This window comes from Aphelocoma coerulescens, chromosome 13 (genome assembly GCF_041296385.1).
Source record: "Aphelocoma coerulescens isolate FSJ_1873_10779 chromosome 13, UR_Acoe_1.0, whole genome shotgun sequence".
NCBI classification, from domain to species: Eukaryota; Metazoa; Chordata; class Aves; order Passeriformes; family Corvidae; genus Aphelocoma; species Aphelocoma coerulescens.
The window spans coordinates 5,926,266-5,953,237 of NC_091027.1; the positions used below are offsets into that span (position 1 = coordinate 5,926,266).

At 47.1% G+C, this 26,972-nt stretch overlaps 1 protein-coding gene across 5 annotated transcripts in view; it reads right to left on the reverse strand.

Moving 5' to 3' along the window:
- GRIA1 (glutamate ionotropic receptor AMPA type subunit 1) overlaps positions 1–26,972 on the reverse strand; it is a 181,365-nt gene that overhangs the window by 93,550 nt on the left and 60,843 nt on the right. For 4 of the 5 annotated variants that reach the window (XM_069029140.1, XM_069029139.1, XM_069029137.1 and 1 more), the window contains exons 1-2: positions 24,790–24,871; positions 22,530–22,667 (exon numbers count right to left, since the gene is read on the reverse strand). In XM_069029140.1, the coding sequence (XP_068885241.1) occupies positions 22,530–22,667; positions 24,790–24,871 (220 nt within the window). Of the gene's footprint in view, positions 1–22,529; positions 22,668–24,789; positions 24,872–26,972 lie in introns of those variants that run through there. The other variant, XM_069029136.1, reaches the window with a different exon arrangement.

The following is a 26,972-nucleotide window of genomic DNA, read 5'->3' on the forward strand; positions in this document are numbered from 1 at the left end:
AAAAAGTTTAATAATAAGACATGGGCTTTATGTCTCAAAAGCCAAGATTTAGGGGAACACCCAGGAACAAACAGGTGGTGGGTTTAAAAGCAGAGCTGCCTTTTCCCAAGTGATGCAGCCTTAAGTCCTGCAACTCCATGCCAGATGAATCTCAGTATAAATGAATCTTGAGACCTCTAATATTCAGGGGGTTGCTCTGCTGCTGGCTACTAAACACAATACTCTGGACACAAATTCTGGCAGAGGAAACTTTACATTTCACAGCATCAAAGTAGGAGGCAGTATCTTTTATACTGTCCTTTAAATGGCTTCTATACCCAATCATCAGACAGTGCCCTGGGTAGCTCGATCGTTGGTTGTGCTCTGTGTAACACCTTTTGTGTTCCTATGTTATGTTCAAAAACAGGTGCCTCCTCTGTAGCTCATGACAAGTAAAACCAGCGAATAAGGACTTCTATCACTTGGCATTTGTGTTACACAGCCTGGGATTTTCAGCTGTTTCTCTACAAACATTCCTCAGCCTTGAGGGGATAAGGGTTAACTCGGTACCAACTGCATTTGACCAATTTTTTAATCCATACAAACAGTATTAAAAATAAGGTGTGAACCTTAGAGCCAGCTTAAGCCTCCTTTTCACTCTGACCTTCTACAGCAGCAGGCGAGCAGGCCTTTCATTATTTCTGGGGAAAACAGGTAGTTTATAAAAGATATTAGAGCAGCATACTGGAAGTCCAAACCCTGATGGACAGTGATGTGAAATAACTTGTCTGATGCAGTAGTTTGGTCTCATCTCCACAGAAAAGCCTCAAACCAGGCAAAGCATGAGTCTGCTTTGGCTCATTTCTTTAAATAAACCCCCAGCTTTCACAAAAGGTATGAGTTCCTCCTTTTGTACTTGGCTTCAATGATGATTAAGCACTCAAGGGGCTGCTATGCTTGTCAGGCATTGGGTTTTTTTGATGGATATTATACAAACTCCATGCACAAATTCATTTTTCCTGCCCTCCCTCCTCCATGTTAAAAACGACAAGCAGATGAGGTGTTAACAGGAGAGAGTTTATCATTGCAATTGGATTATTCACACAAAATGCAGACACTGGCTTTATCTTCTGCATAGTTAAAATTTTGGTGTGCCTTTTAAATTATAGCTAAATAGAGATATCTTAAAGACAACAATCTAGTTATTATTTTCCAATGATTTGAGGAAGGTTGGATTTGGTTTGGTCTTATTGGGATTTTTTTTTTTGTTTGATTTTTACAGTGGGGTTTCCATGTTCATCCTCAGAAAAAACACACTCTTCCTGATGATTACCTGTGGTCAGGTTTGGGATTCTGAGGAAAGGGGCCAATTCTGCTCTTGCTTACTTGGAGTAATGCCATTAAAAGCTCTGTGTCTGACTATTACCTGATGTAACTGAGGGTATCCACAGTCCATACACACACTTTGAAAATACTATTTTAGTTAATTACAGATGAGAACAGAGCTTCCTGGGAGGGATTTTCTTCTCTGTGGGTTTCTCTGCCCACACCAACAGTGAGTGCTCTTCTGACTTGAGAACGGCTTTTTCCTTCCTCAACTGTTCTCCAATGTGAATTTGAAAGTCGTGCATGGACAGACTCCAGATTTAAAACTCATATGCCAGAACCACCAGAGCCTCAGGGAATGTAACAAACACAACTCATGAGAACAACCAGATGACAGCTTATTAATACATCCTGAATGTTTTCTACTTGTAGAGAAAACGTGCACTGCCAACACAGGGAGCTAACGTGATTCTCCAAGAGAAAATCTCCCTATTGATAGAGGCCAGATGTAGATATCAGCTTCACTTCTGTTCTACCAAGGGTTAACTGGACTCCAGATCAGTATGCAAGGAGAAAAGAATGTGGAGAAAGGAATGTGGAGCAAGATGGAAGGCAAAAGGAAGGAGGATTCCCATCCTTCTCACAGAATTAATCAGCAGCTCCTTTGCCATCTCCCAAACACAGGAGCATCCCCCCCGCCTTGGAGTAGTTTCCTTCCAAATCAGTGACTGGCAAAGCGCAGACAGTGGCAGAGCTGCTGCTGACACCAGCAGGAGAATCAGAGACCCGAGTGAGAACAGAGTCTTGAGGATGAGACTGGGTAATTTAGGTACATCTCAAAGGGCTCATTATTGTCTCCTGAAGTGCTCGGTGGGATCCAGCCCATTGATGTCACTGGGGCACCTTCCTCTGACTCCGTCTCTCTCCCGATTCTGGCATCACAAATCCTTCTGCCTCGTGCTTCCCTTTGTCCTTTCTGTTCCTTTCTCTCTCTCTCCTCCTTTTCTTTTCTCTTTCCTTGCCTTTTGTTCCCTCCTTTAACAATTTTCAGTCAACCCCAGGGAGACAGTCCCACTCTCATTTGCTAAAATAACTAGTAGTTAAATGACTGACATTTAATGTGGTATCTTAGGCTTCAGCACTGCTCCACTGGGAGAAGATGCAGTGATGAGTGTGTGGGGAGAGGGAGGAATAGGATGTGGATCATGCTTCTGAGAGCTTTTTTTTTTCTTTTTCAGGTTGTCTGCAGACTCCAGCAAACATCATTTCTGCTGGAGCACTTATGGAGAACACACTTCTGAGTGGGAGACAGACAGAGGGCTGTCCATGACCTATCAAAAAAACCCTCACTAAAGCATAAATCAGACTGGAGCCCAACTACACTGGAAACCTCAACAAGGAGAATGTTATCCTTTTTTGATCACCTGCTTTCATGCTTCCTTTGGAGTCAGTACCACAAAATCACACTGAAGGGCATTCCCGAAAGGATGCTCAGGACTGGAATGGCAGCACACGGTGCTGGTCAGGATTCAGGTGTTTTAACAGAGCTTGGACATCCCTGCAGCAGATGTGCTCTGTCCACTGAAATCCAGGTATGTGCCATTGATCCTGCTGCACCTCAGTGCCTGGACTCACTGTGTGCCCCTGCAGGGGAGCCCAACCCAAGCCACAAAGTGATTTCTGCATAAATGGTCGAATTCCACGGTAGAATAATGCACAGGGAGGGGGAAAAAAAAGAAAGACAATGTACACAAGGACCCAAAGTACAGCAGCTTTAAAAAATAATAGCAATGAAGGTGTAGGTCAAACTAAAGATGATGCACTGGTCTGTGTCTGTCCCAGGGCTGAAGTGGGCTGAAGGACAGGACTCACAACTGATGGACATTATACAAACACCTCAGGGCTTTTCCTCCCCGCTGTGTGCAACTCTGCTGGGACCTCAGTACCTATGACCATCCTTGCTGCTGCTAACTTTCTTTTCGGCTCTCCTGCTCACAGTGAACTCAGAGCAAGCTCTCCCCACAGAGAGGGGTGCAATGATGCCTTTGAAAGACCTTTAGCAAAAGTAACCATCGGTGGTTTGTGCTGCTCTGCTTTGGTTGGGAGACACAGATGGACATTTGCACTCACACCTGTAAAATACCCTCCCTCACCTGGGTGAGATCCTTCCATCCAAAAGGTCTCTCCTCCCAGAAAGAAAGGAAATCATCCATCTGCCACCTAATTAGCAGATGTACTGTTTATTTGACTTGTCATATCCCTTGGGAATTTCACACGATGGAGCTGTCCTGTGGGAGAGCTTTTCTAAGATAGCTGTTAAATGAGAGGTCTGAAAAGCAAAGGGAATTAGTTTCTCTACCACCACCCTTGTAGTCTCCCCATTTAATTGCCCCCAGTTTTGCTTCAGAAGTTTATAACAGGTAAGACAAGCTTGGAAAATAACAGCCATAACCCTTGTGTGTTATTATGACAAAGGAGTGAGGATCAGAATCATCAATGCAAAGAAATCTTACATCTGATGGGATATCAGCTCCCAAGATGCCATTTTGCTGAAATCTCCTGAGGAATCAATTTTCTGCCTACGCCTGCTCACCACGCTGGAGAACCTCCTGTAATATCCCTGCATGCTAATGCACAACATGAATGTGTAGTAAAACACATGTGCCATGCCTCTGGTGGGAACTGTAGGCACCCAGCAGGAAATAAAACCACCAAAAAACCCCACCAGAAAACCTCCTATAGAAATTTCAGACAATACAGTTTTGCTCTCTTTTTCCAGTCTTCCAAAACGGATCGTCCACAGGATCATTTTGGAGCCCTTCCTCAAAAAAAAATGGTACTATAGGGATTCCCATTTGGCTTGGTAGGTAATTATGGGTACATGCAAAGAATTACTTTGCAACCCACTCAGATTCTGACAAAAATGTGGCAGAGAGCAGGGAATGAGCAGTAGTGGGTATTGTGTATATTCATCTGGAAGCAAAGAGAATGTGGGTGTTTATCATGATCACCAGGTGATGACAAGGCAAAAGGTGTCCTGAAATCCTAAAGAGCAGCTGTTTCTCCTCCACTCTGAGCCAGGCTCTGACACAGGCACAGCAAAGCCACCTGACTAAACCAGCAGCTCTGATTTTTAATAAACACCTGATGGGCTTAACAGTGCTGAGAAGTTGCACAATGTACTTATTTACTGCCTGGTTTGTAAAAGTTTAGGGCACTGTCTACTCAAGCCTCTAAGAAAGCTGGGCTGAGAACACTCTGTAAAAATGAAAATGGTCTCTCAGAGCATAACCTGACTGCAGAGCCAGCAAACCCCCCAAAACTCTGACACTACAGAAATGTAGAAAGTCACTACTCCAGCACTGTCCCTGAATACTGCCCCCAATTTTTAATAAGACAGGTTTGTAATCAGAAGACATTTCCCACCTTTTCTTTCCTTTGCTTTTCCCTGTGAAAACTTACATGTGCATCAAGTGTCCCCAAGATCTCTTCCTCTCTGGGTACCTTTGGTGCAAGGTGGACAGATGAAGACTCATCCCTGTGCTGTCCACAGGAAAAAGGTAATGGGAAAGGAAGGAAAGGGGCCAGAGAAATCCCATTTTTTCCCCCCTTCAATTCATTTTATAGTCAGCCCTTGGTTGATTTATACAAGAGAACAGAAAAAGCCCAGAGGCAAGACAGCTCATCTCTCCGTGACTGAAAACACACTCCCAACCCAACCAGATCCTGGGGAACTTGGGTGCAGGTTGCCCTTGGATTATTCTGCAGGAGATTTTTTTGGTAAGCTTTCAGTTTGAAGTCTGTTACTCATCCCTTCAGCTCACGTCAGGATGAAGTCCCTTGCAGAGAGCAGGACCCAAAAGTAAGCTGCTCAGCATCCTGTATTGTGCAATTTAATTTGGAAAATTGCCTTTCCTGCACTGGTGACATAGGGTGCTCAGCTGGAGTCCAGACACTAAATCCTGCCTCCCTGTGGAAACAGCCTGACAGTCCCAATAACACATTGCAAATGCAGTTCTGCTATGAGCCGTGAGCTCACGTTGGGAAAGGTGATGCCATTTCTATAACACATGCAGATTTTTTCTGGAAAAAAACCACAAAAGCGGCCTGAGGTACAAGGATCTATGGGGGAGACTGAGACAAAGCCTTCAAAGGTAGTGAGAGAATAAGAGCCTTTGAATGGATCCCAGCAAGCAGACTGTCAAAGGACAGGGAGAGGTAGGTCATTTACCCTTTCATACACAAGCAGCTTGGAAATGTGCTGCACAACAGAGCAGCCTTAAATATCCTAACCCAGAATCGAGCCTGGGCTGTGCTTTTCAAAATGAGGCACAGGAGGGGACAGAAGACACCCAGGGGCCACAGAGGAGTAAGGAACTTCTGTGAAATGACCAGACAACACTGGTCACTGGGCAGCTAAAACACCTCTGTCACAGGGCAGAGCAGAGCTGCAGCTCTCTTTCTTACAGGTTTAATTTTAAATACACTCAATACTCAAGAAAGTGGTGGGATCTAAGTCACTGCAGCCTGGGAGACACCAGGATGGATCTTTCCGTCCAGCATCACCTCATGGCTCTTTCCAAGACATCCCACAGGCAACTTTTTGGACCCCACTATCTCATATCCACAACTGCAATTACCAGCAATCCTGGCTGCGCCCTCCAGTCTGCAATTTCCCTTCATGGGCTGCCCCAAACCAGTCCCTGATGTAGTTCCTGCCCCACAGTGAGCCTCCACCACTCACTCCTCACTGTTTGTCTCCTACTATCCATCAGAATCTGCCTCCTTGGGATGGGAGAACATTTGGCTGCAGGGATATTCCCCCTGCAGGTTTGGATCTGCTTCACCCCCAAGCAAACTCACCTCCCCAGAAACAGGAGACTGCTGTCCTCAGCCAAACTCCACCTCAGCCTTGTCAAGAGTTTGTTCTCCCTGACAGCCTCTAATCACCAGTTAGCCAGTTTACCGAGGGAAAAATTTTATCCTTTCTGCTAGAATTCATTTTTATGACACCTACCATAAGAGACTTAAAAAAATTAGGCATTAAAATGGTTTATAGAGGGTATTTTTATAATCCACTAAGCTGTTTTCCATTTCCACTGATATGACATCTCTCAGCTATAATTCATAAATGCCATCAGTTAACAGGCGCAGAATCTTATCCTAAATTTCTCCTCTCATATGCTTTTCCCATTTAAACTTTCTGTTAAATCTTTGCTGTGCTGCTAAATCCAGAGAGATTTGGCCATAGCTGGGGGGAAAAAACTTTAAGTAGCTAATTAATGTCACTGGATTTGGGGCATCCTATCAAGAGAGAATATAGAGGAAGCATGTCCTCGATAAATATTTTGAGCATTTAAATAAAGCTAATGCCCCCACCTACACAGGAACCTCTAATATCCTCAGAAAATAAAAATTTTTATGGGCAATAAGTGGCTGTTTTCCCACACAGGGACAATGAGGCCATTGCAGCAGGTATATTGATTTCAGTGCATCTGGCACTGTCCCAACAGTCATTTTTGTTATTGATTGCAACTCAGAAGGGAGTCCCTCTGGGAAGCACCTGCATGTGCCAGGGTCTGTGCACCCAGGGGACACCCTGGGAGAAAGAATTTATTTACAGCCCTCCCAGAATTCACTTCCTACTTTGATAAAACCACAGAAATGCCTAACAATAATTATAATTCTTGAGGCAGCTAGACATATTCTGCTTTTCTCTGCCAAGCTCAGACTGGAAAACTCCAGGTCTCGCCACAATCACAGTTACTAAACCACAGCAGGAAAAACAAAACAGAATATACATTTCTCCTTATTAGCAATGCCTCCATTATATTTACATTGGGTCTGCTGGGAAATTTGAATTTGGGTGGGGTTTGAAATTTGGGCTGCATCCAGTCATTCGGCTACAGAAAGTCCTGCATGGGAAGATGCAAGCCCAAAGGAATTGGGATTTTTAAAATTTCTTTACCATGGGCATGAAGATATCTCCTGGACTCTGACTAGGTTAAGGATGGCTCATGGTCCACTCAGATTCCTTAAAGGCCTGATGAGTTTCCAGTCACAACAAGTTAAACACTTTGGGGGGGAGGGGAGTGCCCCCAGACTGCCTTCCCTACATGGAGGGGAGAGGAAGCACAGAAGACCCACAGAGAGAACAAGCCACTTGCCCACTAACATTTCATCTAATGAAGACCTAATCCCAGTGGGATGGGAGTTTTGGGTCAGACAAGCAGAGCATCCATGGCCTTTAAGCATTTTTTTTCCAAAGGAAGTTTCAAAAGAAAGGCTTTACTCAATAGAAAGTTATTGATAATCTTTCTTTGGCCTTAAAGACCAGAAGGGGAAATTAAAGGTACATTGCCCGAGCTGAACAGAAACCTTCACCCACTGCAGTGCTCCCTGGTGCTACACAAAAGTGGATTCAAGAGAAGCCATCCTCCGTGTGCAAGGGTCAGTGTTAATTGCATCTCTCTCAATTTCCTCCCATCGGGAGACTAAACCCTTCCCTGTGGGCAGTGGGAGAGAGGCAGAGCTGGTTCACTCCCTCCTCTCCCCAAGTGCCTTATCCATGTCACCGTCCACCCCCAGCCCTGCCAGGGTGCTGGCCAAGCTGCCCAGCCGAACGGGCTGGAGGCCAGAGCCACATTTGGAGAAGAAGGCGAAGACTGAGACGAGCAGGTGATTCATGCTCGTGCTCTTATCACTTGGGGAGTGGAGATGAATGAGCCCACACTGCCGACGTGAAGGACGTCTTCCTGCTGTCATCACAGCAAAGGGAGAGCAGATGGTGACAAATACGCGCTGCGGCCACTCGGCGTGGCCCCTTGGCACTTCCACTTCGCTGCTCCATGACAGAATCTGCTTGGGGAAAATCGTTCCCAAGGATCCCACGTGCAGAGGTAGTCTCTGCTCACCCACTCAGAGCACCTACGTGGCCTTTACCCATATGCTGCTGCCTGGCACTTCCAGGAGAAGAGGAGTAGTTCCCCCATCACTTCCCAGACATCACAGGCTGCTGCTCATGTGCCAGCAGACATGGGAGAGCTCTGGGTATCCACCAGACAGCCATCCCCACTTGCCAAGGATCTGTGGAGCTACACAAAGAGGGATCAGATTCATTAGGAAGAGCAGGAACTATAAATATGAGCCCCTAAGCAAGAACATGAGGCCAGGGTCTGTCTGAAGAGAAATTCAAAGCCGTGTCCTATCCTATGGGCAGGTGCTCACTCAGGTCTCCCCACTTGTTTATCAACACTGGCAGCCACAGAGAGCACATCCCACCTTCTGAGCACCCAGCCTTTCCAGCTGAATCAGAGGGAATCGAGGTATTCTCATGCGGGCTTTGGTTTGCCTCATTAATGCCCCTGTCCAGACCCACTGGGAAAAAAACTAACAAAAACAAACAACCCAAAAACTGGACAACAGGATGGGACAGTATCCCAAACCCCCTTAAAATATAACTTCTCCCTATAGCCACCCTTCATGTGCAGTCTCACACACAAGAGAAAGAGCTACTGGCACAGCCAAGGTCTCACAGGCACAGGTAGGTCACTTGAAGCTGGAAGTCAAAGTCTCCCTCAACTCCAGGACGTGTCTGAGAAGTGATTAGCCTTTCACTCTTTGCAGGAAAGCTGACACTGCCCAAAGCATCAGGCACTGCTCCCTTGGGACCTCAGACTTTGTCCTTTTCCATGCTGGTGCCTGCAGGAATTGCAGAGCCCCACGGTGAGAGCGATGGGGTGCGGGATCAGAGGAGACATTTCACTGCTCGCTTCAGCTGCTGTCTGGGGATGGGACTGAACTGCAACAAATGTTGATTTAAAGACCACGTTACAGGCTGCCTCTAATGCACTTGCCACAAGCCTTCAGCTCTCATTTATCATCTGTGCCTGATTCTACCACTTGCCTAAAACTCAATGCACCCTTTTCAGGATTTTAATTTTCTTTTAACCATTGATGTCTTGGTGTATCCCCTTGCACATTTTATTTTCCTCTCACTTCTTGAGGAAAGCAATTAAACGAGGAAGCCATTAGAGCTCCTCAGCCATCTGATCTTGGCAGGACATATCTCTGGCAAAACAGAAAATGAGGTGCAAGACGGATGCACGATCCCGAGGCAAAATCTCACTCTGGGAGAGATGAGGATCTGAGGAAGGGGATCAGCTCCCCCACAAAGTATCCCACAGCACTGTGACAAACCAAGGTAGAGAGGAGGAGCTGAGTGCACCCTCCAGAACAGCACAGCCAGGCTGGGACCAGCCAGCACTGCCCCTTCCCCTTGTCACTCAAAGAGCAGCAGAGCCAGAAATAGCCAGAGATGGGTTCATCCATGCATGGGCAGGAGGAAAGTGGACCATGGGAGTTCAGCTGCTGTTAGAGACTGTTCTGCAGCACCAGCACAGTACAGGAGAGCAGAAACACATGCCTTCCATGAAAAAGAAACACTGAGATATAATTCTGGTTTTGGTTTGTTCTTTCATCCAAAAAAAAAAAAAAAAGTGGTTTGCATAAAATAATAATCCTATTTGTGCTACACTTGAGACAGATGCACGGGGACACCAGTGTCACCCAGAACACACTATATCAGTTAGGTACTGATGCTCCTGGGCGAATCAGTAAACACTAAAATGCCTTTAAAAACCGGATTGTTTTGGTACCTACAGGCTTAAGCTAAAAATCAACACCCCAAATATTTGATAAACAAATATAATGGTGAAACACTGCTATGAAAGCTTGATAAACTCCTGACGAGAGAGATGCAACAGGTGAACAGTAGAAACCACGACAGCCATGAGAGGCTCACGACATCTTGAGCATGGGGCTTGACATGGTTGGAGGCACAGACTGGTGCAGAACAGCCAAAAAGAAAATCCTGCTGCAGGGCAGGGAAGAATGAGCTAAAATCAGGGTGGAGCATAATGTTGCTGGGAAAAATCTGCAGGAAAGGTAAAGACAAGCAGCAATGGCCTCACAGGTCACAAATCCCCTTGAATTTCTTGGGATCAAGTCAGCCTCCTTTAGAAAAGCCTTGATCCACAATCCAGGGAATTGATAGTGTAAAACCACGTTATGTGTAGCCCTGATTCCCCATCACACTGAAAAGATGTTTAAATACTAAACCAAAATTAAGACAAATTATTGTCAACAAATTATTGTTGTATTTTCTTGGAATAGTTCCTTAGTGCAGATTGAAGGAAGAATGGTTAAACCACATCAACCAGCTGAACATGAAAACTGAGGAAAATACCTGCAAAGGGTCACAGTGCCCCATCACCTGGCACCCTGCACGTCCTGCACATCCAGCATATCTTGCCATCTCTCCTGCTGACTCTGACAGCAAATTTCCTTGAAGAACACTGTGAGCCCAAGAATTTAAGTAGCCAGGAGATAATAGCAGCCCAAAACACTGGTGTGAGCTCACAGCTGCTTCAAAGAACAGAATTAAATGGGCTTTCATCACATCACTGATGTCTATAGCAAAGGAGGGTTGGACTTGGAGTGCCCACATCAGGCCACTCACCATCTGCACAGACAACACCATGGCACCCTTGCCCAATGGATCAGGGAAATTGCTCTTTGGCAGAGCTGCTCTGACTGCAGGTCTGTGGGTGCAGGGACTTGTTTGGGGCTACAGAGTGGCCCCAGAGCACACTCTGGGGAGGCAAATGGGCTGACGTGGCAGAGGAAGCAGCTCTGTGTTGAAGCAGCACGACATCCAGGCCAGGCAGCAGCAGGTGCTGCCTGCAGGTGGGATATTGTGTGTGGCAGACTTAGCCTGCCTGGAGCTGCAGAGATGGGTTCCATGCAAGGGGGCTGGAATAGCCTCTTCACCATCCCTACATCAGTATTTTGGGCAAAGTACTCTATTCTCATGGAGAGAGAAGCAACGGAGAAGCAGGAGAGAAGCATCTCCCAAGGAATTTTTCAGAGCAAGAATGCTCTTGAGCTTCTCAGAGCAAAGAGTGCTCTGCTGCTGAACATCCTTATTCCTGAAGCTGGGAAAAAGAAATCTTAGTGAGGAAGTGAGGAAGGAGAGTTCTTCCCAAAGATGGGCTCTTTACAGGGCTCCAGGTGCCAACCCTTAAAGCAAATTCTTTCGATATCACACAGCATCTTTAACAAATGATAGATTGCACTGGCTCAGAAGAAACTCTCTGCTCCCTGATAATAAATGAGTTGTTAGCAGAAGTAGCAGGCTCCCAGATCTATTTGTGATCCAAAGGGCTCACAGATGCTTCCCATTTTCGCAATGCCAAAACCACAGAACACCAGACAGCAAGGGACAGGAACGAGCCTCCTGCGCCTGTCTGCTTGCTGCTCTCCAGTGGCTAAAGGGAGACTGTCAAGCCCAATTTCCCTTTGATGAAGCCTTTTTTTAATGTAAATTTGCCGTTGATGAAAGTGAAGAATTTGCTGTATTGCCTGCAGGCAAGGATATCTAGGGGAAACAAAACCTCACCCCTCAGTGCTGCACCTCTGCCGCACCTCGAGGTCTCTGGACATGAATCATCCTATGGCACAGGCACCCTCAGTCCTACAGCCACACACCTCATTCCTCTGCACAGCTGGGACAGCACACCTTGGATGAGAAACACACGTTGGGTGAGACAAGCACACATTCTCCAAAGGCTCCTCACCCTAGGATGCTGCTGTACCTGAATGTCTTGGCCCCAATTCCCTCCACCCCCAGCCTCCATGACACTGCTCTAGATTTTACTCCACAGCCCTGGGGATGACTTTTTTCTTTTTTTCTTTTTTTTTTTTTTCCCTGTTTGTTTCTAAAGTTGTTCTGCTCGACTTGCTAGTTTGGATTCACACTTTTACTTTCTGTCCTGAGACAGGCTTGGAACAGGAAGCCTGAACACACATTGCTCTCCGACTCCTCTGAGATTGTGGCCAAATGGCAATTAGAACTCAGGACAGATTGGGATGGGATTCAGAATGTCCCAAGATTTTCAGGTGTGTTTTGATGTAGAGCTTTGGGTCTGATTTGTCTAAGCTGCTATAGAATGCTACTGGAGAAATTACATTTTTTTTTATGGGCCAAGCAATGGGTTTGTTTTTTTTCCTTTCCCACAGGATTGTTTGTTCCAGTGCCGCACAAGGCTTAACTGTGCTCTTTCCTTTTGAGCTAGTGGGGCTTGCTCAGTCAAATCCCTGGGTGCTCTTTTGGAAATGCCACAGCATCTGAAGACATTCCTCCCCTGATGATACCAACCCTAAGGTTCCCCCCAGAGCCGAGTCCTAGGGACAGGCGCTATCAGCCAGGAGTGTATCAACAGGAAGAGGGAGAAAGAGATCTGCTTAAAGACTGCAAAAGCAAACCCAGGCATGGCTGTTAGAGCACTGTAAACACTCATGCCAGCAGCAAGCCCATGAAAAGTGAGAAATAGAAGAGGCCAAGAGGATAAAAGCACATCACAATGCCAGGCCCCTGCCCTTGGGGGGCCACTGCAGTGCGGTACCAAAATACAGAAGGAGAACCTGAGCAGAGCAGTTTCTGTGCCATGAACATATGTTTTCTTCACTTCTCAGCAATACATCAGAATAGCACAACTGCGAAGAGCCTGTTTGCAATGTGATGCCTGCTTTTATCAAAGCCTTTACAGGCTGCTCGCAGGGAGAGCAGCAAAATGTTTGATATTGCTGAAATGTCACCTTCAGCCGAGTCTTGAGGAATTAGCAGAAGAACATAATGCAGCTGCAGACACTTTGGGATAGGATTCATCTCACCTGCCTCTCAAAGTCTCATGGTAAACTAAGCCAAAATCAACACAATTCTGTTGCTTTACCTGGTACTTCACAGAGGAAGGAAAAGTCCAGTTAGAGGGCATGTGGACACATGTGAGGACACGAGAACAAGCTTTGATGGGCTAAATATTCTCAAACAGAGAAGAGAAGTTTGAGAGTGGTCACTGAGAGCTGCTGAGATGCTGAATGTTGGTATTCCCAACACAGTGTGACTGCTAAGCCTCACTAACACTGTGATGACACTTGAATGAGAGTTTCCTCTTTGTCAGAACAAGCCTGTACCCCAAAGTACTGCTTGTTTCTCCAGAGCAAGAAATGGTATGGGCATTCTGGGGAAGGGCTCATCTCTGAAGGTGTGTGGTTGCTCTGGAAGCAGGGATGGAAATGCAGGAACTGTCTCACATCCCACCTGAGGGCTGCACAGGGAACCCACTGGCTCCCAAAGTATCAGCACATAGATGTAATCACGTTGGGAACACGAAGAGCTGATTTTCCAGTCCATGTGTGGCTGTGAATGGGTGACCTCCTGCAAGCCCTGGGACTGCCTGGGGCTCTGTGGGTTCAGGAGATGTATCTGCTCCCCCCAAGGTCTCTGTGAGTGTGGCACATGAGGCTGCTAAGGATGTTATGGTATAGATGACTCAATGTTAGAAATCTGCCTGACTTCATCCACATATTTCTTGCAGGTTCCCAAACAAATGATGACTCTTAACGCCTGTCATCCAAGGCTAATCCAGGTCCCAGACTCCTGGGACCTGAGCAGGTCTGTTCCCTGACAGAGGAGAGGCTCCACTCTCCCCACAGCCTCTTCCTTTGCTGTCCCCACGGGATAGGAGCACAGGGGCTCCCAGACTGCCATCCCCACACCTTGAAGCTGCAGGCTTCAAGGGTTTTGGCACAGCCATAATGAGCTGAGCAGATGAGACCCCAGAACAAAGACAGGCTGGAAGACTGAATTAATGCTGATTAAATCTGTGAAATGCACTCAGATCTGCCTTTGCTCGGGATGGACTGGGGACAGCTGCCATGCCTGCCTGTTTTTCTGAGCTGGGAACAGCATTGCTGCATGGGCTGCACCTCTCCCTGCCTCCTCCTCGCCTGCAACAGCATCGTCTCCTCACCCCTTCCCCCACTGCGGCCGTCTTGCTTTGGCTTTCTATTACTTCCTTTGGTAGTTCATTAAAGACATTAATCACCTTCTGCACAAAGACATTTCTCCTGAACTCCCTGCAGGCCAGGCCTCTTTCTCCACTGCAGCTCCTCTGGCTGCTTCAGCCCTTGCAGGCACAGTGCTGGTGGCTCAGACCTGCCCTCGTTTCCCTGCTGATCTGGGCCCCTGCTAGACACCAACGGGGCGGTCACCCCCAAGCCTCCCCTGCCATGCATGCTCTGACAAGAGCCTCCTTTGCAGCTCTGGGGGCTACATCTCAGCGTTTGTTGCCTCCCTTTTCTCTGGCCAAACACTCCCATCTCAGGACCAACACATGACCTTTGTGTATCACCTGCATAAAGGTGGAGGACAGGAGTAAGATGAGGCATATAAATCTTTAAAGGCATATAAATTATTACAAAGTCTTGATGTTGGTGCTTTTGGTGCTGACCAAATAGGAGACACCGGCAGCTCCAGCTCAAATTTGAGCAGAAGGAGGAAGAGGCCTCAGAAAGAAAAACCTTCCCTTGCTTAGCTAAGGGCTGAAAAGAAAGAAGGGAAAACTCCATCTTTTGCATATCCACAGCCTCTCCAGAGCTGCTGCCTTGCCCCTTTCCCATGCTGTGTCTCCTACTCCATGGGTTCTTCATCCTCTGTCCCTGTGTGCTCTCTGTTGGACTTTGCTTGCCTGTGCTTTCCTCACAAGCTCCCAGGCCTGCTGGTAATTTTTTCTGCTGTTTACCTGCCAGAATAGCAGTGCTGTTCTCCTTCTCACGGATGGCACTGAATGGGATGTGGGTGCTGTGTGGAAGAAAAGCCAACAAGACTCAGGGTGTTCAGGGGATGTTGGCAGACCAGCAGGAGAAAAACCCATCTGAATCTGTGTAATCACTGATGCCTTTTGCTTGTTGAAGCTCACTGCTAGCGAAGATCAAAGCAAAATGTTTGGGAGGGCAGGGAGGTGAGAAATAGCCCTTGATTCCATGTGAGATTCTTCCACACTGCATCCAGATTACTTACAGAGGTTTCTGTATCTTTCCTCAGACCCTCCAGCCCTCAACCTTTCATCTCCTTCCCACTTTGTCTCCATTAGCATAGTGGCAGGATCTCACAAAATCAAAGCCAAGACTCCTATAGCATATAGAGAAATGCAGACACATATGCCACATCCACACGAGAATCCTGCCATCAGTACAACTCCATCTTAGACATCAGTTGTTTTCTTTTGCACTCCTCCACTATGCCAAAAACAAATAAAATAGAAGAATGAAAAGACCCTCTTGAAGAAGCCAAGATTTGGCATTTTTAGCTGTCACTCACCTCTTCATTGCCTCTCACTGCTGCTTCCTCAAGGGGTCCCTCAGTCCGGCAAAGCATAAGCACAACTGAATTGCAACCCTGGGTGAGGATTGGCAGGGTCTGCTTTGCAGACAACAGGGAAAATAACTGATCTACATTAAGAAAAAGAATCAACATTTCCAGAGGTTTTTGGTTTTTTTGTGTTGTTTTGGTGTTTTGTTTTTTTATAAGAGTGCCCCAGAGAGGATAAGTGGGTCTGGCTGCTGAAAGGGCGGCGTGACAAAATCAACTGGAGACTCGTTAGTGTTTAAGCTGATGAGCCATCAGTTCAGCAGGTGAGCAGGGAGAAGTTTCTGCTGGATACCACACTGTTATTGCCCTAATAATTCAGTACTATTTTGAAATCTTTTTTGCTGGAATGATGGTGGATTGCAAATGGCTTGGTTTGGCCCCTCTGCTGCACCTTGCCTAACCCCCGACTTCCTCAGGTGTTACCAAAGGACTTCACACGGAACTTTTCCCTGGGAAAAACAGTGCCCCGTTTCATTTCTGCACAACTCAAGTAAGAGGAATAAAACCTTCTCTCTTTAAAGGAATGCAGTTGAAATAAATGCATCTTTGTCTTCTGACTTGTGTTAATACCGCACCCCGGAGAATTTGGATCTTCAGAATATTAAAGTCTCCCTGACTTATTGCCTCTTTAAGGAGCATGTTGGTTTTGTGTTTGCTCTGAGCTCCACGTGTTACTGAAGCTAACGGGGACCTTTTTCATTTCTGGTGGCAGAGAGCTGCTGCCTTTGGGGCTCTAACCCTATTAAGGAAATGTAAATGTATATATCTCAAATTCCCACCAGTTTTGGAAATGAACAGCACACTTCCCCACACTGCCTTCCTTGCAATCACATGAAGATTTCCACTCTCACCTTGCTAATAATGCCAAAAAATAAAGCTTGTCTGTTTCTGGCCTAGTAGAATCCCTATCACATGGAAAGGCTTTACTTTTAGAGAAGAAAAGATAAGCTGTGAGTGGAAGCTGTGACTGTCACACAATGGACAGGTCTGGCCTGTGCTGCTCACTGTTTCTCAAATCCCTCCTCTGACTACTGCATAGCCCAAATTTTACTTCTTCACTCTCTTTTCTGCTTGTCACCAGTGCTGGGATCCTTTCCAGATGAGCAGATAGATTTGCAGGTGTGAAATTCCCCTTATTCCTCCCTCTGATTTTTCCTTATGGCGTCATATCTGCTTTTCTCCCCAGGCAACTCTCCCACCACCCAGGATAAAGAAATTTAAATACACAAAAATAGACATGCAAAGAATAAGTGCTCCCATGGCCTTTGAAGAGATGGACACACCAGACTGGGGGAGACAGTTCCTGATGTGTGGTGCCAGCCTTTTGCAGGGCTTCCTCTGTCAAGAGACAGGGGAGCCCCATCAGTGTCCATGATGATGGTGTTGTCACATTTACCCAAAACTCTTCATGCCCAGATCTGTGGAGGACACAGACAACCTGCCCTGTCCTGGCAGCCATTGTTGGGGAAATGGCCCAGCACTCATGTTTTAAATGTTATTCCTTCCTGGAGAAATCATATGGGGCAAGCCCCTGCCTTCTTCAGTGGTGACTGTGACCACTGAGTACCCAGCACCCTCCCCGAGGGCCCTGCAGACATGTTGGGACACAGGGTGCTGGTGTCACCTCCAGGACCTGCTCCCTCCTATTTGGCAGGATTTCACCCATCAGCACGCTCCAAGCTGCTGACATCTCACTAAACAAACACACACTTACTAGAAAGCTACAGCCCATCCCTGCCCAAAACTGAGCAACCTTAACCTCAGGCTGATCTAACGTGAGTTGATGCTCTGTGATTCATCTGTCTGCATCACATCTTTTCCTATGACATAATCTAAGGAGATGGATCTCCTTGTAGTACCTGTGTTGTATTAATCAGACCACATCTGATCATTAAATCCATGTTTCTGTTGGCTTAACTCACATTAAATAGTCATAGCGAGCATCCTGAGCTCTGCAGGGAAAAGAAAATCCAAAAGCACTCGTGAGATTTCTGACACTGTGAAAATAAAAACAAGTCTAGCAACACCACAACTATTACAGAGCTGGGCTTATTTAGACTGTGGAAGTTTAATTATAAAAATTGCATTCTAATTGATTACCGCTGGAATAATTACAGCAACACCTTTACAAGAAATGGCGACCATCATATGTTTGTCAACAAAGAAGCTTCCTTTAAATTCAACACACAGTAATTGTTTAATTAAACCAAATTTAGATCCTCATTTGAGAACATTCAACTGCTTGCCTATTCCTTCCTATCTCTGAGAGGTAATTTAAGAGATAAAAAGAAATTTCTATAAATACTCTATCTATATATGTAAGTATCCAAGGAAAAGAAGAAAAAGAAAGGCTTCATTTCATAGCTGATCTGGATGTAAGCTTGCTGCTATTGATAAGAACATAAGCACGGAGTGAGTGATCACTCCAAATCCCTCTCTAATTGGTGCTTGGAGGCCTTCATAAAATATGAACAGAATCCAAACTACATGTTCATTTTCTAATTTGCAGAACAGATTCAACTGTTGATATTCCACAGCAGCACCCACAGCATATAGTCGGTATGAGGACCCCACAGTAACTGTATCTGTGCATGCAGCAAAGGAGAGGGATCAATTCATTGTTTTCAGCCTCTTTGCAAATTTTCCTGCAGCCACAAAATCCCGTTGCTGTCCTGTGCAGACACCTGTGTTTCAGGTGTGCAGCTCCTGAATTCCCCTTGTCAGCAGCCCACCACCCAAGAACACAAAAGCTGGTGGCTGCCTCAGCAAAGCTGCAGGGCTCAGTGATGAACAGGGGTTATTTTAGTCACTGGTCATCCCTGCAAAGTGGCCTGAGTTTTGCAGGGACAGATTTACCAAGCTGGTGACTCACCTTGTGTGAGCCCTGCTCCCAGGGCACAGCTCCCAGGCCAGGCTGTTGCTGAGCCATCCTCTTCCCAGGACAGCCAGAGCAGCCTCCATGTCTGCCTGATGCTGCCAGGCTCACCTGGAGACCTCAGCCAAAGGCTGAAAGCAGGAGTCTCAGCACCACAAATTAAATAAAGCTATGGAGCTGTGGCTGAAACAACTCATAATCCCTGAGGAGCTGGGCTCTGCACAGGACGGGGATGTGCATTACACTGTGCACAATTGGAGGCTGAGATGAAGAATAGGAGAAAACTATTCCCAGCACAGGTTGTCTCAAGCAAGAAACCTCTCATCCCTCTTCTGTCAACAGGACACAGTGCTCCCATCCACCTTCCAAGGACAGGAATTTGCAGGTCTCTCTTACGCTGCAAAGCTCGTGTGCCCTCACATCTGGCACAGAGCACTCCTCTTCCCATCCATCTCCACTCTGACTTGCAGCATCAACTCTGCTGTCCTGGGTCTCCCCTGTGCGCAGTCAGACACGCCAAAATGCAGAGTGGCAGAGTTTGCTAGAGACTGTGTGGAGGCCATAAAGCTCTTTTCCAAACATGGCTGGAGACAGAACCTCTGAACATGTCTTTAAAGCTGATCAGAATGGTTTTGCTCTGCTATGTCACCAGGTAAATATTTCAGCTACACCACACCATCATTTTACCCTTTACAGTCACCTGGCACTGCTGTCTAATTCTGCTGAAGGAAAGACCCTCAATTCACCCTCCTCCCCTAAACAATTTCCTTGGCCTTTGAAGAAACAGCACAAAATTATAAGGCCTCCTAACCTTTAGTTAAGAGCCCTCGGAGTGGCAGGTGTGTACTTTCATATGGGTAAGCCCCATCAGGCACCCAGCTGCAACCACGGAGCATGTTCATTACCAGCTATTCTGTGAGATGGAATGAATTCAGGAAGATATTTCAGTTATTGAAATGTGCCCATGCCTCAGTGATGCAACAACATTAGCATCAACCCCGCACATGAAACAGGAAGTCACCACACGTTGTATCTACAAGCTCTTCTTGCTTTCTTAATGATTACGGTTTGCTTAAAATCATCATCTCCTGACATGTGCGCACAGGGAGCACAGGACCCGCACAGAGGTGTTCCCAATCACTGCGTAACGATAAAAAGCCCACATCTGAAAACACCAGAAATGCAAAAGTTATTGCAGGGCTGTCACAGTGACAGCCCAGAGACTACAGCAGCCTCTGGGTGTTCTGCAGATCTCTCCCTCGGATGGGTGTCACCGTTACCAATTCACGACCGTCGCGGCGCGTCATTAACGGCGCTGTCACCTGGGCACAGAGCTCGCTTCACCCACTGTCACACCACAGCTCGCTTCACCCACTGTCACACCACAGCTCGCTTCACCCACTGTCACACCACAGCTCACTTCACCCACTGTCACACCACAGCTCGCTCGTCCCCCCCAGCGAGCGGCTCCGTGTCAGGCAGAGGTGAACAGGGTCACAGCCGATGCCGAAATACATTTTGCACACGATTTCCTCAGCCAGGCTGCTGTCGTTGTGCTGCACTTCATCCCGCCACTTCATCACCACCCCACAAGCTGCTCAACAAGGGTGTTGCTTCTGCTGTCACCACTGATTCTTAATATCTGTTCTGTATTTTGAATGATGCTGCTTCAGGCACTTGCCATAAGGACTACATTTAGCACACGAGGCTGGCTCCCAGCACGAAGCAGGATTTGCAGTGGAGCTGGGACCTAAGAGTCCTGCTCAGATGTCCTCTTGGAGACCCAGATAGGTGAAACATCAGGTTCACAGGGTCCAAACACCCTTGGACTTAACTGTCACAGAAACAGATAATGCCAAGGAAATGCTGTGTTCTCTATCTCCATGGGAACAAAACCTGGTACTTTTAACTGGTAGCACGGCCAGTCTTTTCTCAGAAGATAAGGACCACTGTGTGGGCAGGGTTTTTATTCTCTCTAAATAAACAGATCTTTCTGCTGATATCTAGTCTTGGCAACCAGGCAAGGAATTAGCTGGAAGATGAAGAATGAGCTAATTCGTGACAAAAGTTTCACTTCAGCTCTAGAGTACTAAAATCAGGTCTCCTAATGGCCTGTTTTCTTTAGGTTGGGGGTTTTTTTTCACCCCTAGGGTACATGGAATAACACCTTCTTTTGTGCTTACAAAACAAATGCTGCCTTCCATAGTCTGGAGGAACTTAGGAAGTTTTTAATTATAAGAAAAGCAAAACGAGGACAAGTGAAGTTGGACTGTGCAGAGTGCTCTGCTGGTCTGATCTAGGACAATGTGCCCTACATAGAGCTCAAATATAACATCCTTTGGGAGGCTGCCTTGCTTCCATTCAGCTTTTGGGAGACCACCCCTGCCCCCACAGTACTAATGACAGATTTCTGAAGCATAAGTGGTGTCATGGTCTTGCCATCAAAGCTGTAAACAAAACCATTAGTGGCAGGCATGGAATGGGAGGGAAAGCCATGTGCAGATGGGGAATTTATTTGAGTGATATTCTTGCAGTGTCTGCTTTCTTCCTGCTATCAGCTCTGAAATAGCTCATCCCCAGCCACAGTCAGCAACTCTACCCCAGGTGGGTGACATTTTCCCTTGATAGATACAAGGTCTGGCTTTTTTATTCTATTTGTCTGGTTTTCCTGCCAAGACAGTGCCATTGGACTGAGCTGAAATAGTTGCTCTACCTTGATGGAAACCTTGTCATTGGCAAATAGAGGGACATTAAGGAAAATAGAAAATCTTTAGATATGCCATTAGATACTGCAAAGCAAGTGTGGCCAAGTTGTTACTTCTCTCTCCTATACCATACTGGGCAGGAAATTCCTGAAATCTTGTATTTACAAACCCTCCAACAGAAAATATCACAACTTTTTTTCTTTTTCTTCATAAAGCCTAATTAATTCTCCTCTGATACATTCCTGGCTCTTTCTTCCAGGAGATCCCTTCTGTGCATTTCTGAGCAGAGAGAACAGTTTGTGTTCACCTCTATCCCACACAACTAAACCGCAGGGGGAACGTTTCAGTGACTCAAGAGGACACTACGGACACGAGCCAACAACAATCCAACAGGCTCTACAAAGGCAACACTTCCTCCAGCCTCTCCTGGCAGCCCCCAAACATGCACACAGGCTCAGGGAGTGTCAGCAGCAGTGTCTGACACCAGGTCAAACCAAGGAACTCTTTGTGCATCACATCCCGCCGGCGCGAGCCCCTCGCCCACAGCCCTGCACCCTGTGCTCCAAGGGAAGCCACAGCAACCACAGGGCTGTGTTATGGGTTTGGTTTTCCTTTGGTTTCCTTCTGGTCTTGTTTTTTTGCTGCTAACCTTGGCTTTACCTATCAGGCTAGGCTTTTTTTCCCAATTATATCGTATCATGAGGGCAGTACAGCCAGTGTGCTGTGCTTCATCAGGGTGCAGATACACCCTGAGATCAGTTCTGTGGTGCAAATTCATTCTTTAATACCTGTTTTTAGAGCCAATGAATTAATTTCTTGAAACTAGAACTCTCTCACCTCTCTGTCATTATCAGGCATGCCCTTATTGTGGATTTGGACTCCACTTGCACCAAGCTGCTGGTTTCTGCTAGGTCTTTCTTAAATTACAAGGACAGATGGTTAAACTGGGGCTGAGGAAGAAGTTGTTCACACTAAACAGAGATTTCTGTGCTCTCTGTGGGTGGAAAGGGGTGTCTTTGTTGTATATCACAGCTATGGGAAATATGGGGATGAAACCTCAACATAATGAGCTGGGCAGAGGTTAGAGAAACAAAAAAATGAAATGTTGGGGGGTTTATACCACTTGGGATGCAATGGAAGGGGAAACACAAGACATGCTGAATAACTGCAGCACTACCTCACCCCTACTCCTCAGCACAAACCAAAACAACTCTGAAACCCTTTGTCTGTATGTTTGGGGTTTTCTTGCCTGGACCCTAAAGGTGAGCTGCACATTTGGAGCAAGAGGGCCCATATTTCAGACAGGAAACAAATCCAAGTCAGGAATAAAGCACCCAAAGTAAGGCAGAGCACGGTGGACGCTGGTACTTACAGGTGTATGTCATTTCAAAGCTGTCACTGATGTTCACAATGTCGATCTGGGGAAGGAGCTTAGGGGGTTCCGTGAGCTGAGACAACGCAAACCTAAAAGCCGCATGTTCCTGGGACTGCTGATTAGGAAATAACCCCCCTGGGGAGAAAAACAGAGCAATAAGAGGAAAGGTCTTAAGAACATTCGTATTAGAAACATCACCAGTCCAAAATATCCCTGCGAGCAGAGCCTACAGCTCCGCAGCCCAGGGAGTGCCTCTCAACTCGGGAATCCTCCAGCACACAAGATCCAAGGGTTTTGTGCTCACTGCGGACAGGATGGGAGCAGAAAACCTTTCCAGTATGTGTGTTATGTAACCCTGGATCACATATAGGAGCCCTGATGCATCCCCAGGCCAAGCAGCCCGCAGGATAAGGATAATCCATGGGGTACAGCTCAGCCTCCTCACCCCCCGTAACTTCAAGCACGAGGAATGGCAATGCTGTCAATATTACCTCAGTAAAGGAAGAATGAGAGCCTTCCTTCCTCCCCTCGCTTGTCATGCGGCTCAGTTTAAGCCCTGCTGACTAGGAGGAGAGGTTTGCTACAGGAGGGTTGCAGGGGTTCCCCCACACTGAGGGACTCTGGGGTGTGGGGCAGCCTGGCTGAGCCGGGCACAGCGCTGGGTGCATGGGGACAGGGCTGTGAGAGCCACAGTGACACGGGACTGTGACCAAACGACTGCCGCTGCTGGAGGTTTGTTGCACAGAAAACACCTGAATTTTAACAGGTGACAGTGGCCAAACTCAAACTGGGGAGGAAACTTAAAGCTTGACCCTCAAAGGAATCAGTCTAAACAGAAGCACAGACAAGCCCAGAACCACAGAATGATACAAACAGGATAGGAACTGGGACCGGGCTGGACCAAAGCTCGGAGCATCTCTTCCCCCATGGATCTGGAACAAAGTGCAGCGATAACCCAGCCCTAGGAAAAGTTTCCTGTTGCTCCCCCAGCAGGAACCTAGGCTTGCAGCAGATCCCTTCACAGCCTCCAGAAAGATGCTATTAAATTCGGCCTGTCTTGTAATCTATATGCATTTAAAGAGAGCGCTGCTACTGGCATTTCAGGAGGAGGGAAACAAAGCACTTAGCAACAAGGGAGAAGTAAAATAAAGCTGCAGAAAGTATTGATGCCCAAGATGACTTGAGGAAGAAACAAATAGGCAAGGACCTGCCATCAACGTCACTTTGCACATCTTTAGTAGAGGGGGCATCTCCTTGTGTGAAAAGGGCTATTTGTGCACCAATATCCCCCCACCTCCCCCGTTCCTCCCACCCCACAGCCTAATCATGGATATCGGAGGAATCAGATGCTCGTAGCCAAGTTGTGTTTGTTGAAAGGCAAAAAATCTGGGATTTTGCACAAATTTGGGGTAAAGGGGAGACAGGAAGGGAGGGAGACAACGATGCAGCATCAAGAGCAATAAAAGCACTGATTGTGTAGCTGGACTCAGGCAGGAGTTGCCTGAACTTGGTGGATTAGCAATTGGTTGGCATTGTAAAGAGAGGGGAGGCGGGAAAGAAAACCGGCATGCACGGGAAGGGAATTTGGGGCTAGGTTGCAAATGATCAGCAGTAAAGATCAATGGGAGAGTAATAATAAACCCAGGCAAGGAGGGAGAGGAGCACTGAGAAGTTACAGGAAGGGAGGAAGGAATCAAACAGGCACTGATGGTGTGGAGGGGAAGCAAGTGGCATGAAATGGAAAGAGACTTCAATGCAAGATCTTCTTCCAATAGCTTTGCCCTTATTCTTTAGCAATAACAACAGACAGCGTCTGTTTGTTACCTCCCGTCCCAGTTACCTACAGATGAGAGCATCCTCACAAAAACCTATCAGGCAACCACCGATTTTGCAAATGCAGCAACACACAATGGCAGCCCAGGCATTTCTCAGGGCAAGAAACAGATATTTTATTCATACTTCCTCCATTTCAGAGGCACTTTTCTCCCTCTGAGTTGAGGTGTGTGTGCGTGCAGGCATTTATTCCCAATCTTCCCCTCCCCCAAAGCCAAATTGATCCATCTCTGCTCCGGCAAAGCTGGTATCAACGCACACATCCAGCCCTCGCAATTCATTCCCTCGCTCTCGCTCTCGCTCTCACACACATACACACACATTTTGCCTTTGAAAGCACACAAACGGGTCAGTTTTCCCCCACCACCTCCCTCTCCACCCCTACCCACTCGCCAGGGACCATCATCCCCAGCCCCGCACTCACCTATCTGGATATTGTTGGGGAAATTGGCCCCTAACACCGCCCCTAGGAAACTGGTGCAGAAGAAGGCAAAAATGTGCTGCATATTCCCTTTTGCATTGGCGAAAAAGAAGCCCAGTTCCAAGCATAGATTTGATTTTTCCCCCGCTCTGCTCTCTTTAGCTGCCTCTCTCGCCTCCCCTCCGCTGCGCCTCCGGGGTGCGCGTCTCCCTCGCTCCGAATCCAGCGCTGAGACTGCCGCTGAGCAGCGCCTGGCAGCAGGATTAACTGAGCCCCGAGAGAAAGAAAGAGAGCCCGCTCCTCATCCACATCCCTCCCCCGCCACACACAACACACACGCACACGCCAGGCGCTTCCACCCAGCTCCTTCCCCTGCTCCCAGCTGGAGCTCAACAGCTGGGCACCGCATCCCCCCCGACCCCGGCTCTTCCCCCGGGGGTCCTGGCTCGGGGCTCTAAGGGCAATTCCCACCTACCCCTAAATTCCCAGCTTTCCCCCTCAAGTTCTCTTTGGCAGGAGCTCAAAGGAACCTGTGAATCAGTAGGTGGCAAACTCCTCTAGAGAAAGGGCTGAAACTCATCTGCCTGTGATCCATCGCTTCCCAACCTGGGCTCTCACCCCTGGGTCCAGGAGTTGAGCCGATCACTCTCCGGAGCCTGGCTCATTAGGATAACAAAGAGGGTCCTGCAAATGTGCCTTGGAAGGAAGGATTTCAGAGCAACAAACAATAGATCCTGAAGGATTAAAAAAAGGAAACCCCTCATCACCTTTCTCATTGATTTTTCCTGCCCACTGTTAATGTATGAGGCTTTTCACCACTGCACTCGATGAGGAAGAATCTGTACTCACCAGTACCATCAGACAGGGAATTCTTCTGAAATTAGGGGGCTATCTTAGCCTGGATCATTTCAGAAGCTGTTTCATGGCAGTTCTAGCGAGGTTGGAGCTTATTTGACCATAAGCAGCTTTGCTCAAAAACAAAAGGATGAGCAAAATAAAGGTGGAACCAACACAACCCAGCTCCTAGGCACACCTTGGGATTTGGAAATTTTTGTAGAAGAACTGTGGTGAACACAGAGACATAACCACAGCCACCTCAGAAAGGAGAGAAAATTCACCCATTTCTCCCTAAAGTCCCAAACCAAACTTGAGGCCATCCATTCCAGAAACTGAAATCCCATGTCCAGGCCCAGAGATTCTGCCCTTGCTGTTTCCAGCCTTGATATGCACAAGGGGTCCATAGCAGAGACGAAACACAAAGAAAAAGGGGATGTTTGGGGCAGAATTAGAAAACACTCAGATGCCCTGTGCCCCGGTTTGGTGTAGGGTCCCTTGCCCTGGTCCCCTCTCTCCATCTCCAAATATGTGGTTAAACTGGAAGAACACCAAAGAGTGGTGACCAATGTTTAAAGGCCCAGAACTGCTCCTGCATAATGAACTGTTGGATAGATGAGCACACTGCAGAGTGGGAGAACTGAAATGGGACTTGGCCAAGCCTGCAAGATCTGCAGCAGCACAGAAATGTTCCCAGATGGCTGCAGGACACAGGTGTGACACAACTTTATGGGGCAGGGATAACACTACTCTTTATACCCTCAGGCCTTTGCTGAATCTCTGCAAATAAAGAGTTTGGGATCTTTAATATCTTCCTAGACAGTTTTATGGATTTCACTGTGACTTCTAGGATGACAAAATGCTTAAACACCCACATCAATGCCAGAGTTGGTGTGGGCTCTCAGAACTGTACTCTTTGCATCAGAGAGGAGTTGCACTGATGCCTGGAACTCAGTGGCTTCTTACAGGACAGTCTGTAGAGTTACACGGCAAAAAACAGAGCCCAGGAGATTTGCATGTTCCTCATGGCAAGCAATGAAACATCCTTCTAGGATGGATTCTTTTTCCTTTTTTTCCCCAAACCACCCTTTCCCAGGTGAGCAGGCAATGACTCTTGGTGCCAGGTTCATTAGAGAAATCATTCAGGCACTCAGGAATCAGATAAGGGCAGCCAAAGGATGCCTTGACCCTGTCTCACTGCCTGGGTGACCTTCAGCCCAAAGTCACACCCAAGTACAAAAAATTTCCCATCTGCTGTTGATAGGAACACCTTCACCAGACTCCCATTTCACTCCCTGTATAATTAAGCAATACTGATTTGAGGCTAAAATAACCTGCTGATTCGTTTTATG